General features: G+C 41.4%; 1 protein-coding gene across 4 annotated transcripts in view; it reads left to right on the forward strand.

Annotated features, from left to right (window-relative positions):
* The window catches only part of WAPL (WAPL cohesin release factor), a 113,832-nt gene that overhangs the window by 92,826 nt on the left and 7,728 nt on the right, over window positions 1-13,278 (forward strand). For all 4 annotated transcript variants that reach the window (XR_010920637.1, XM_067552520.1, XM_067552521.1 and 1 more), the window contains exons 10-15: window positions 2,452-2,563; window positions 8,254-8,351; window positions 8,767-8,843; window positions 10,212-10,387; window positions 10,717-10,832; window positions 11,911-12,072. Coding sequence is in view for 3 of the 4 variants with exons in the window: in XM_067552520.1 (XP_067408621.1) it covers window positions 2,452-2,563; window positions 8,254-8,351; window positions 8,767-8,843; window positions 10,212-10,387; window positions 10,717-10,832; window positions 11,911-12,072 (741 nt within the window). In the remaining variant the exon portion in view is untranslated. The remainder of the gene's footprint in view (window positions 1-2,451; window positions 2,564-8,253; window positions 8,352-8,766; window positions 8,844-10,211; window positions 10,388-10,716; window positions 10,833-11,910; window positions 12,073-13,278) is intronic.

A 13,278-nucleotide genomic window follows, 5' to 3' on the forward strand; every position in this document is an offset into this window, starting at 1 on the left:
TGCTAAATTGACATTAGAAGACAGTATTCTATGTCAGTGAAAAGAGTTTGTTTTAAGGAAAATAATCTGACCATATAGCTGCAAGCTACAGTTAAGGGGTTTATGATGACATAACGCAATATGGTTGGCATTTTAATTTTAGGTTGATTAGAATTTCATAGGCTTTTATAGCACATGGTTATGGACTTTAGGAACATCTGAATACTGGAAAATTTTGAGTGAGGCTGAATTTGAGGTTGATTTTATTGTTTTAATTTGGCTGTTTATTTCACAGCAAAATTACCATCCTTAAGATATTGATGCTGAATAAATTGAATTTCCATAAACAACATCCAGTCCTGAAACGTCCAGCTACAAATTAGTGGCATGCTCAGAGACCTATTCCAGGTCTGCTCTGACACCAAGGAGGCTGATTTGGTTGACATAATTTTGCCAAAAAATAGTGCAAATTCTAATGGATTAAATTTTGCACTGAATATATGATGCCTTGTTTCAGGTGTCAGTATTTTGACTTAGAACTCAGTCTTTTAGGGCGAAGGAAACATTGATAAACATACCTTTGGAACACTTCCATCACAGCAATCTGCAGGACTGCTATCTGAAGTTCTCTTCAGAATTTTACACAGCATTACTCACTCCATTTGTTGTGGATTTGGCTTGCTTTGGAAGGGCAATTCTATATTCTTTGTTTAAATAGAACTCATTAATTCACCTTCCAAAATATTGTATTACTATCTTAACTCTCACCATTGAGACTATACGGAGGCAATGTCAAAGAAGAAAAGATGGTTATTTTGCCTGTAACTAGCTCTTCGGGAGGGGTGATTCTGTATATTCACACTAACCTACCTTCACCTCTTCCTTGAAGATCAACACTTAAAGAATGCTGGGCTTCAGTGGAAGCATCTAGGGACCCATAGGGTATGTCTGCACAGTGTTTTGGAGCCTGTGAAAGCCAAAGTCTTCCAGCCTGGGTTGACAGATTTGGGCTAGCGGGATTCACTCTCGCACTCCAAAATGCTGTGCACAGAATACCCCATGTAGCCCAAGATCATTCCACTGTAGAGTCCCTAGCAGTATCCATTCATTCATAGCTGCATAAACATCAACGTTTTAGCTCAGGCATGAAACTTAAAAGTGGAGTGGTCTGCAGTTATCTCCACTGAAAACTTCTCTTCTATCCTGCTCTTTTATTTGTTGTATTTATGTGGTATACATGAAATTATTAAATTGGTTTATGGCCTAGGGTTTGATTTACCTGCATCTTTAGTGTATGATGTAGATATCATTATTGTTTGTTGTCCAGTTCTGTGTAGCTTTAAATTATCTCTGCAAGATATGTAACCTGTCTTTGTTTCTGTTCATGGTTGCATTGACATTAGCCTTATTAAGGCAATCAGCAAAATAAAATCTAATATGGTTCAGCTCATGGATGCACAGGTTTTGGTAAGAACATGGCAGGAAGTTATTATTTGGTAAACTTAACATTTTTTTAATCTAAACTTTTTTATGGTAGGAATGAGGTATAGCGGTAACCCTCAAATTTTTCAGTGTTTGTGGCATTTCTGGTGTGTCCTAAGTATTCTTTAGTCTAACTATAGAAAATATTGTAAATGCTGGTCGGTTTTTCCCAGTGTGACTTTATTATAACTGGTGCCTGTCCTATTAATATTTTTTTGAATAGTGTAAAATCAAAATGCTTTCAGCAAGAGGGGAAAGCTAACATATCTGGAAAACAGAGAAGCAGTGTTTTCTGTGGCTTTTCTTATTTTCTGCTGCTGGCTGATTTGGCCATTTCCTTTTTCAGCTTGGTGTTTTGATAACAGGAAGTGCAACTGAAAGGAGACAGTTTGACTCTTCTAAAATACTGGCAAAATTAAGAAATATAAAAATGAAAGTGCAAAAGTATTTTTGCTCTTCCTTTGCCATTCAGTCAAGCTTCTTTTAAAGCCTTGCCAGTTTCTCTTGCTCCCTCTGGTGGCTGCTCTACACAGAAGAGAGAACTTTTCTTCAGTTAGGTCATGAGACTATAAACTTACAGTGAACTTATGGAGTTCTTTTAGTTAAACACTGAAATGACTTTATTTTGACAGTAGCCATGACTTTTTTCTTAAGTTCCCTGAAATATAGACTTTGAACTACAGGATTCACTCCGCACCTCTCTAGTTGTGATACTGTATTGATGGCTTCCAATAGACTTGTGGTGTGGATACCTTTGGGGGACAAGAGAGACGTTCATAACACTTGTCAAACTGTTGTTCACTCAGAAAACTATTTCCGTAGCTAAATAGTAGTACAATTTCTTCTTAACTCATGGATTCAGAATTATTGCATATTCTAAAGGCTCTAAGATTATTTTTATATAAGGTATTTTTCATGTGCTATGATGCAGTTGTCAATAGTTGTTGGTGATGGAATTACTTTACTAATTCTAATTTCTGATTTTTTCAGACTGGGCATTTGGCAATGGAGACATTACTGTCTCTCACCTCAAAACGAGCAGGGGACTGGTTTAAAGAAGAGCTGCGACTTCTGGGTGGTCTTGATCATATTGTAGATAAAGGTATATATTGGATATGTTTCTTTTTGACGCATTGAAAAGTATTAATGAATTAGACAGGGATGTATGAGGGGAAGATTTTTCTTTAAGTTGCCAGCTTTTCTGAATTTCTTTTATCTGGTGAGAGGAAAGAAAAAATGTATATCTTGTACTTAAACTATCAAAAAGTACTTAAAATTCCACATCAGATTGTTGTGAAAAATTAATGCCTCATTAAAGTATAGCATGTTGCATTGAAAACAGATTAATTACTAAATACATAATGGGTGTATGTTGTTATTTCAGCTGGATAATAGGATACAAGTGGGGTAACTTAGGAGTTTGGGTTTGGGGGCATTGTCTTTCTTATATACTGTGTATGGGTACTGGAATTCTGTTACTTCACAAGACACCAATGATACCCCCTTTTAGAATATTGTCCTATTCCAGGCTCATTTTCTTCTTCTTTGAGTGCTTGCTCATGTCTATTCCCAATTAGGTATATGTGTGCCACATGCACCAGTGCTGGAAATTTTTTCCCAATGGTAACCGTAGGTCAGGCTTTAGCACCCACTGCAGTGGCGTGTGTATGCATCAATATAGAGGGTGCTGCCAGCTCCCTTCCCTCTCAGTTCCTTTTTACTGCCTGTGACAGTGCTGGAACGTTCTCTTGCTGCGGCAAGTTCTTCCAACCTAGTTTTTCACTGTTCCTCGGTCTACATAGTTTAGTTTATTTGTTTAGTGTTCGTGTGTTAGTTTTAGTATAGTATTATACTATATATATAATATATATATATACTATATATAATACAATATAATACTATATATATATAATATTAGTTTTAAAGAAAATCAGCCCAGTGACGGGGCATGCCCTGGTGCAGGAGTGGTGCAGAATTTGTAAAGGCTTCAGGCCCTGCACTAAGAAGGATCGGGACATTAGATTATAGGCACTTCTAATGGAGTCGGCTTGGCACTTAGACCAGCATTGGAACTGTGCTGGTCAGACTCGGTGCTGAGTAAATCAGCTTCGGTGTGGAGCACCCCTCCCCGCCCCCAAAGCACTGTCTTGTTCCTGGCATGGATCACCATCCCCAGTGCCACAGAAAAGATCAAAGAAGCAATTGTCCTTGTGAACCCATGGCTGGATGGAATCCCCATGGGTTCTAAAACTGCCATGGCATGGGCCACTGCCCTTGTGGCCAGATTCCCATCGGGGGTGCCACGGGGAAGCCTGCAGCTGCAGTAAAAGACTGCCCCTTGTCCAAAGAAGATGCATAGTGAGTGGGGGCACTTGCCAGCACCAAAAAAGGATAAGAGAGGCACAGGAGACCATGTGAGACCTGCATCCGGCCACCAATCACTGCCGGTCCTTGGGCTGGGGGTGGGAGGGTGTCCTAACCCGTCTGGCCTTCAAGCCTTATCCCAGACCAACTGCCGACTCCTGGGAGAAGCAAGGGCCTTTGGTACCTTGCGGTGTCCACTACACTGGAGGCATTCCAGGCCGTAAAGGACCTTCTGGCAATTCCCATGCCCCCGACATCTTGGGAGGGGCAGCCTCCTCACTGGGACCAAACACCATCAACTGTGGGGCTATGCAGGGAAAAACCTGCAATGAGACCACCGCAATGATCCCTGACACCAAGGCATTGGTCTCTGACTTGCCAGTGGTCACCAGACCCGCAGCGCTGGTCCCCAGAACCACACTGTGGTTCTCACCACCAGTATCCGGACCTCCAGCACTGGTCTTCGGAGTGCCACTGGTCCCCGGAGCCCTGGCACGGGCTGAAGGACTCCAGGGCTACTTTGTGCTCCGTGAGTCTATACATCTTATCATCCGCCAGAAGACGCTTCAGGCCCCAGCAGCCGCAGAGGTTTGGGAGTCAGTTCCGAGGAGATCATACAAAAATAAAAACAAGTTATAAAAGGTACTAGGACAAATCCCCAGTTGCTGCTCCCAGTCAGGCTCGAGCAGTTACGCTAATGGGGGCAAACAGACCTTTTGAAGGTGCCCCTGAAGGCGAATTACCAGCCACTACCCAGGATCCAGTCTCCTGGATCTGTTCAGCCTAAAAAGATATCTCAAGAAGTTGAAGTTCCATATGGTCTCTCTAGCCTCTATAATTCCCTCTCAGGATCCGGGCAGCTGGTACGCTGCCCTCGACTTAAGATACCTACTTCCATATTTCCAGGCCACAGGAGGTTCCTCTGCTTCATGGTTGGAAAGCAGCACTATCAGTTTGCAGTGCTTCCCTTTGGCCTATCAACTGCACCGTGCGTGTTTACCAAATGAATGGCAGTTGTCACAGCCTACCTACAGGTTTTTCCTTACCTGGATGACTGGCTCATCAAGGGTTGCTCCAACACAGCATTGACATTGTTCCGATCACCTGCCAAGCACTGGGCCTGTTAATAAACAAAGAGGAATCAGTGATGATTCTGGTTCAGAAGATGGACTGCACCAATAAATTCTTAGACTCCACCCAAGCCAGAGTGTTCTTACCAGAAGCCAGATTCTTGGCCATATCGGAGCTCATAGCCCACCTGCTTACCACAGCGAGGGTGTGCCTCAGGCTGCTGGGTCACATGGCAGTTTGCACCTACATGGTCCAGTATGCCAGGCTGCACTTCAGATCTCTGCAGATGTGGCTGGCAACGATGCACACTTAATTTGGGAACCATCTGAACGTGGTCCTCATGGTCCCTCCACTGATACTTACCTCCCTATCATAGTGGACAAAGCCACAGCACATATGGGAGGTGTACCTTTTGTGGCTGCTTTTGGACATGTCAGATGTAGGCTGGAGGGCTCACCTTAATATCCTCAAGACCCAGGGTCCCTGGTCCACAGCGGAGCTAGTGTTGCATATAAACATCAGGGAGTTGAGGGTTATCCAACTGGCCTGTGAAGTGTTCCTTCCCCAACTGTCCGACCAGGTGGTTCAAATATTGATGAACAATACAGCCTCAGTGTATTATATCAACAGGCAAGGGGGAGGCAGGTCCCTGGCCCTTTGTCAGGAGGCCCTACGGCTGTGGAGCTTCTGCGTGGATCACCAAATCCACCTTGATGCTGTGGACCTTATGGGGGTCAGAAACACATTAGCAGATCACCTCAGCAGATCCTTTTTTTCTCACCACGAGCGGTCCTGGCACCTGGAAGTGGCCAACTTCATTTTCTAGAGACAGGGCACCCCCCGAGTGGACCTATTCACCACCAGGTAGAACAGGAATTGCAACCACCTCTGTTCCCTGCAGGGGCTCAACAATGGCTCGATGTCCAACTCCTTTCTCCTGATATGGTCGGGTGACCTCATATACACCTTCCCACCAATGCCACTGATCCACAAGGTCCTCATAAAGATCAGGAGGGACAAGGCACAGGTCATCCTAATAGCCCCTGGCATGGCCACATAGCACTGATTCAGGACGCTGCTTGATCTGTCCGTAGCCCGTCCTGGGCACTCCCATCTTGTTCAGACTTCCTCTCTCAGGACAACGGCCAGCTGCTTCATCTGAACCTAGTCTCTCTGCACCTGATGCTCCCTGGCTCTGCCAGGAAGAGCAGACTTGCTCCACATATGTCCAACAGGTCCTACTAGGTAGCAGAAAACCTTCCACTAGGTGTCATACCTGGCTAAGTGGAAACACTTCACCTGCTGGGGAACTTATTGCAATATCTCCCCATCTAAATCATCTATCCAAGCTACCTTGGACTAACTTGATCCATCTAAACCAAGAAGGTATGGTCTTGTTATCAATTGAAAAACACCTTGTGGCCATATCAGCTTTTCATCTCTCTGTACAGGGCAGAATGGTCTCCTCTCATGAGAGGACAGCCAGATTCCTCAGAGGCCTGGAGATGCTCTTTCCACCAGTGTGGGATCCAATCCCTCAATGGGACCTCAACCTAGTTCTTTCCAGGCTTCCTGGACCCCACTTTGAGCCCTTCGTAGCCTGCTATCATATGCACCTATCCTGGAAGGTTGCGTTCCTAGTGGCAATCACATCGGCGAGATGAGTCTTGAGACCAGGGCCCTGACCACTGAGCCCCCTTACATCGTGTTTTATAAGGTGTGCCCACAACTGGCATTCCTGCCAAAGGTAGATATCCCAATTCCATGTCAACCAGGCTATTTTTCTACCGGTCTTCTTTCCGAAGCCCCATAATTCCAGTGAGGAGAGGTGTCTCCATACACTCAACATCAGGAGAGCTCTGGCTTTCTACATCAATAGGACCAAGCCTTTCTTTAGATCCACGCAGCGCTTCGTTGCAGTTGCTGAATGGATGAAAGGGGTGTCATCCCAGAGAATTTCATCTTGGTTCACAGCTTGCACCCAAGCTTGCTACAAGCAGGTGGGAGTCATGCCTCCGGCTTCACTGATGGCCCACTCAACAAGAGCCCAGGCATCCTCAGCAGGTTTCCTGGCTCCGGTCGCAATACAGGACATCTGTAGAGCTGCAATCTTCAGTGATTCCTTCGCATCTCACTATGCCATTAAGCAGCAGGTCCGAGACGATGCTGGCTTTGGCAGAGCAGTATTACAGTCAGCATGCCAATGAATTCCTGCCCACCTCCGCAGATACTGCTGGTGAGTCACCTAATTGGGAATAGACATGAGCAAGCGCTTGAAAAAATAAAAACGGCTACTTACCTTCATAACTGTTTTGTTCTTCGAGATTGATGCTCATATCCATTCCACAACCCACCCTCCTTCCCCTCAGTCAAAAGGAACTGAGAAGGATGGGGGCTGGCAGTGCCTTATATACTGGCACATACACGCACTGCTGCAGAGGGTGCTAGAGCTGGTTCTACATATACCCCTAGGGGAAACATTCCCGGCATTGGTGCATGTGGTGCACATATACATAATTGGTAATGGATATGTTCTTTGATATGTTTTGCTCAACAGTTACGAAGGTAAATAACCGTTCTTTTTAAAGACAGCCCACAGAAAGCCAGCTCTTCAAGAAGACATGAATTTGAGCTCCTTTTAGATACCTGTTGGTTCACTTTGCTCAAAGTGTGGTGAAAATTTGGGAAGGAAGGCATTTGTTGAAACAAATGTCAATGAATTGAAGAAGGCTAGCTCTTGGAATTGAGTAAAAGAAAATAAAGCAATGAGGTGGTGCTGAGAGTTTAGAGATGCAAGCTTGCCAATTCTTTGTCTGTCTTTGGTTTCACTTCAAAGGTTTGTATTGTACATTGTTGGATATCTCTGCTTCTGTAATAATATAAAATGTGCTGAGTAATCTACAATTCTGTGCCGTGGGAGTTTGCTGCAGAATCTCTTCTTGGTCAATAAGAAAATAAACTTAGGTTTGTCATGAGGAAAGGGAAACCATCTAAAGTGTTTTCCACCTTTTAAGTAGTAGTATGGAAGAGTCTGTATTCACATCAGTGTTGTTGGGCAGTTGATGTTTTGTGCTACAGTGGCACACAACCATAAAATGTATGAGACCATATCAAAAGTGTTTCTTTAAAAAGACTTTAATCAGATAAATGAAACACTTTTTGAAATACTAATTCATTTGATGATCATGCTCCTGTTAATAAAGCATCTTTGTAAAGTGTGACAAATAGGGTTGATGAGGTATTGGGAGAATTGCCATTAGTGTCTGTATTGCTGTTTGTACTTTTCGAAGTAAAGGTTTTAGAAAGGACCTCTTTAATGCTGCTGATAGTGTAACAAAGCCTCTCTTTGTTACCTAGTCAAAGAATGTGTGGATCACCTAAGCAGTGATGAAAATGAAGAGAAATTGGTTGCTTCATTATGGGGAGCAGAAAGATGTTTACGGGTCTTAGAAAGTGTAAGTATGAACAGATATATACTGTCTTCCTGATGGGATAATGGATGATTTTTTTTCTGTTCCACTATGGCACAGAGCTGCTCTGTTTGATACCAGAGATGGACTTGTGTGAGAATTGGTCTTCAGCATGAGATGGTGGGGTTCTGAGATGGGCATTCTGTGGTGTTCTGTGGGCCAGATACAAGAAAAAACTTGGGACTACTGTCTCCAAAAAAAAAAAAGAAAATGCACTTGGAGCATGAGATCTTCAAATAGCAATTTCACTCTTGCCTTCTGACTGTAAGGTTTTTGTAAATACTGATGAGGAAATAAAGTAGTGAGTAAAGAAGAGAAATATTGCATGTTCACTCTTCCTTCCCCCTTCCAGCAAAAGGTTAGTCCTAATACTCTAATATTGTGTTTTTTTCCTTTGTAGGTAACAGTACATAACCCAGAGAATCAAAGCTATTTGATAGCATACAAAGACTCACAGCTCATAGTCTCATCAGCTAAGTAAGTTCTCATAAAAAGACATTTCAGGCATTCCTGTACATGGTATGACAAAAATAAATACAGGCCATGTCTACACTGTATACTTATTCTCCTAGAATTTCCCAGTATTGCCACAACCCATGGAACCGAAATGGTGATAGCAAAGTGAATATAGACAGAATACTAACAATTGCCTGGAACTCTCTCTACACTAATGCTTGGAGTGGTGGGAAATTGAAGGCGGGGAAGAGGGGGAACAGGCTAATGTAAACATAGCTTAAAAATACTAGTGTTTTACTATAATTTTGTTTAATAGTTTAGAATAAAACTATTATTGCTACTATTTCTCTTAATAACAGAAGTAGTAAATATTATGTGCCAAATTCCTTTCTGTGCCAAGACTTTATTTCTGAGCATATGTGGTATGGGGCTATTAGGAAGGCAGTTCCGGTTACCTGAATTGCAAGCTGCCTGGGTTCTGACATAAGTAAGAGCAGCTGGCTGTGTTCCACAGGAAATCACATACCAGCTTTACAACTGGCATAGTGGGATTCTGTTCTTCCCTACACTTTGCCATCTGTGGAATTGGGAGAAATTCTCAACTGGCCAGTTGCTGTTAGATTGCATCTCTTTCGTGCTACTCGGAGGGTGCAAAGCAAATAACTGGGCTGAGAATCTGGCTCTAACTTAGCCAATGGAAGCATGCTTTGATATTAGCATTTCAAGCATTGTTGGTAGGTGAATCAGATATCTTGAGTACTTTAAAAAAAAAAATCCACTATGTAGTGTTACATTTAGACCTTTGTGTATTTTTGATTGAGGCCCTGGTTTTCCACTGCATTTTCCCAGCTTTGTCTGTAACTCAACTGAAATAAGTGAAATTTTGTGTTATGCCAAAATGAACTTGATCTAATGAAGTAAAGAATTAAACTTATAGTCTAGGGCTATGTTCAGACTGACGGCGGCAAAATCGCCACCGCCAGATCGATCTTTCTTGATCGATTGAGCGGTCAGTGAGACCTGCTCAATCGATCAGGAAGTCGACTGAGTAAGTCCACCCCCTCAAGTAGCTTAGCGCAGTGAGAACAGCGCGCAGAAAGGAAGCAGAGCAGTTGATGTCAGTTATGCAAACTACTCTGCGATTAAGTGTATTGTATCCTGGTGGAAAGCCAGTTGGTATTTATTTCATTATTGTGAAATGGAGATAATTAATTCTGACAAATACAGAACAAAAGATTGATTTTAGTGTATGTTTAGATAATATAGAACACATTTTGCATATATTTCACACTTACACCATTTTCTTCATCATGCACATAGTGCTAGGGCATTTTACCTTTCCCAATGTTAGTTAGATATTTATGTCTTCTCTGCATTTTCCATCCTCAGGGCATTGCAGCATTGTGAGGAATTGATCCAGCGATATAACCGTGCTGAAGACAGCATCTGTTTACCAGACAATAAGCCTCTGCCTCACCAGAATGTAACTAACCATGTGGGTAAAGCAGTGGAAGATTGTATGAGGGCCATCATTGGTGTCTTGCTCAACTTAACAAATGATAATGGTAAGGGATCTTTCCATCGCTTGTACTTGTGTATCAAAATAGTATAAGATAGGCCATTCCTACCAACTGTGTTCAGCCGCCTAAGCTTTACAGTAATTTGCTCATGTATGATAGATCTTAGCAATGAAATAACCAGTAATCGTCACCAGGAATTGTTTGGGGACTGGGAAATAGAGTGTTATCCTTTGTTAAAGGGACTTCTCTTGTTGCCAGTTGATTTTTAGAAATGATTTGTTTTGTTAATGTTTGCATGATATTTAAAAAACAAAACCTTAAATTTGTTAAACTTAGAGACCTGACCACCTTACTTTTTTTTTTTGCCCCCACAGAGTGGGGCAGCACAAAAACGGGTGAACAAGATGGTCTGATAGGCACAGCTATGAATTGTGTGCTTCAGGTTCCGAAGTTCCTACCTCAAGAACAGAGATTTGATATTCGGGTGTTGGTAAGATAGCATTCTTTAAACAAAGAAAAAGCCTTTCTTTTTCATTAATATAAAGAATGTGTTTGCCCTAGTCCTATGTATATTGAATTACTTCAGTATTTCACGGTGAGGGCCGTATCCTAAAGTTTTCTTTACTGAGCCTTTACTCAAGAAAATGTTGCATGGACGTCAATAGAAGTATTACTTGTGTACAGTTTGAGCAAACACTGTTTAATGTCTTAAGCATTTGGTGCCTAAACATTACCCAAATTATGAAAAATAAGAATTTCAGAAGTAACCAACACTGCATTTGAAGGAATAAACTGCCGTTGTAAAAGGATTTTTAAGGTGCCCATTATGTGACTACAGTCTGTAACAAAGCTTTTACAAATTATTCAAATTCTATGTGCACAAAGAATGCCCAGCAACTTTTTTACAAATAGATGTTTGATGGTACAAAATGAGAATTTAGAATGAAATGGGAGCCCTGCAATACAAAATCTTCTACGTAATCCTTATCTGTTCAGTGTGATAGAAGTTCAGTTAATTGAGTCAACAAGAGACATCATCTTACTCATTTTCTAAGAAAATAGCTGTCTCGTTTCAGTGTCCATTCCAGTTTAAAAGTACAATATATGTAGTCAGTTTGGGACAGGTTTTGTTTGAGAAATCTGCTTTGCCTCTGTTTTCACAATACTGAAGGAAATCTACGTGACATAAACGGCAAAAGATAAAATGCATAGGCCAAGTTTTTTTAAAAACGTAAGCCAAACAGTAGGCTCCTAAATCTCTATTATAAATAAGGGGCCAGAGCTCCAGAAGTGCTGAGAGATGCTTTGTACTCAGCATTCTTGAAAATCTGGTCACTTATACAGGTGCCTAAATATGGATGTAGGAACTTAACTTCTGACTTTTTTTTTTTAAATTTGGCCCTATTCTGTACGTCACATCTTTTGATAAGAGTGCATGTACCTTGGTGAGCACCAAATAGTTAAAGTATAAAAATGATATTTATCATTATATGTGACACGTAAGATTCTTTTATTTGGATGCTTTTTTTTTCATTGTATGTAATCTTTTTTTACTTTGATTGTTCCAGGGCTTGGGTCTGCTGATCAATCTGGTAGAGTATAGTGCTCGGAATAGGCACTGTCTTGTCAATATGGAAACATCATGTTCTTTTGATTCATTCTGTTCAGGAGAGAAAGATGATAGCATAAAGATAACTGGGCAGATTGATGCTGTCCAGGCTTTAGTACAGGTAAGTAGCAATTTTAGTCACAAAACAGTTCTCTTCGTGTAATATTGAAGTTATTTGGTTATGAATCTTTCATGGAGGAAGTGTGAGTTAAGTGGTGGTGTCCTATCAAGGGTTTTTTTCCCTGTGAACATTACAAAATACTGAACATACTGTAGCTTTTCCCACAGCTTTCACTTTGTTACCCACTTACGATATTTTCTGTTTTTCATTGCCCTTTATTGCAGAAATAGTTTTTCATATAAAGGACAATAGTACCATTATTTCTTTCATTCACACTACTGCTTTTTTTAGTATCCAATTTATATCCAGTTTTGTTTAAACCAGTTGTAGTTCTCATAAAATATTGTGAGCTATGTTTGTCTTGCAGACCCCACTTCCATAAACGGCTTTTCAAAATTCTATCTTTATTGAATTTTAAGAAATTTATTTTGACATGTTATTTATCAGTATATAACACACATCACAGTAGCTTCAGAATATCAGTTTCAGTGCATCAAGATGTGCACATTACTCTGTTGCCGATCACATTGACTAAATCATAAAAACAAAAAACCCATGAAGAATTATTCTATCATGAAAGAGGCTCACACTGAATATTGGCTTATCAGACACACACTAGAGCTGAAGTAGCTAAATGGATTTTAATTCACACCTTTAATTATTTCAGTGGTAGTCTGTGTGTGGAAAGTTTAATAGGACACTCTTAATCTGAAATGTCTGTATACAGACTTCCTCTGAAATAACTAAAGGTGTGAATTAAAACCCATTTAGCTATTTCAGCTCCAGTTTGTGTATAAACAAGTCCTTAGGTCAGTATCTGTACAAAGTGAAGTGTATATGTTGCGATAATTTTGGAGGTCATTTTCAGATTTTTGCTGTTTCTTGCGGGTTGATATTTTCTCTCAGTTGTGAAATTGAAGTCAGTTTTGTTTTATTCAGAAACCTATAGTGTGTCATGTGGGTACAGTACAGATACAACAGCCATCAATTGTCAAGGTACTATACAGAGTAATAGAAAAGAAGAGTGCCTAAATTTACCTCTTTGCAAAAGGCTGCTCAAAAAGATGTCTTGTGCTATGATCTAGAACAGTGGTCCCCAAAGTTTTTAGGTCGTACACATCTCCTCCCTCTCCCCGGTGCACGTGCGCGTGCAGCTGGGGCCGGGAATGGGGCCATTATCGGTCACTGAGGCCGCAACCCTAGCTG

The sequence above is a fragment of the Emydura macquarii genome, unplaced genomic scaffold (genome assembly GCF_026122565.2).
Source record: "Emydura macquarii macquarii isolate MOO-44397 ecotype Brisbane River unplaced genomic scaffold, CSIRO-AGI_Emac_v2 contig_1390, whole genome shotgun sequence".
NCBI lineage: Eukaryota > Metazoa > Chordata > Testudines > Chelidae > Emydura > Emydura macquarii.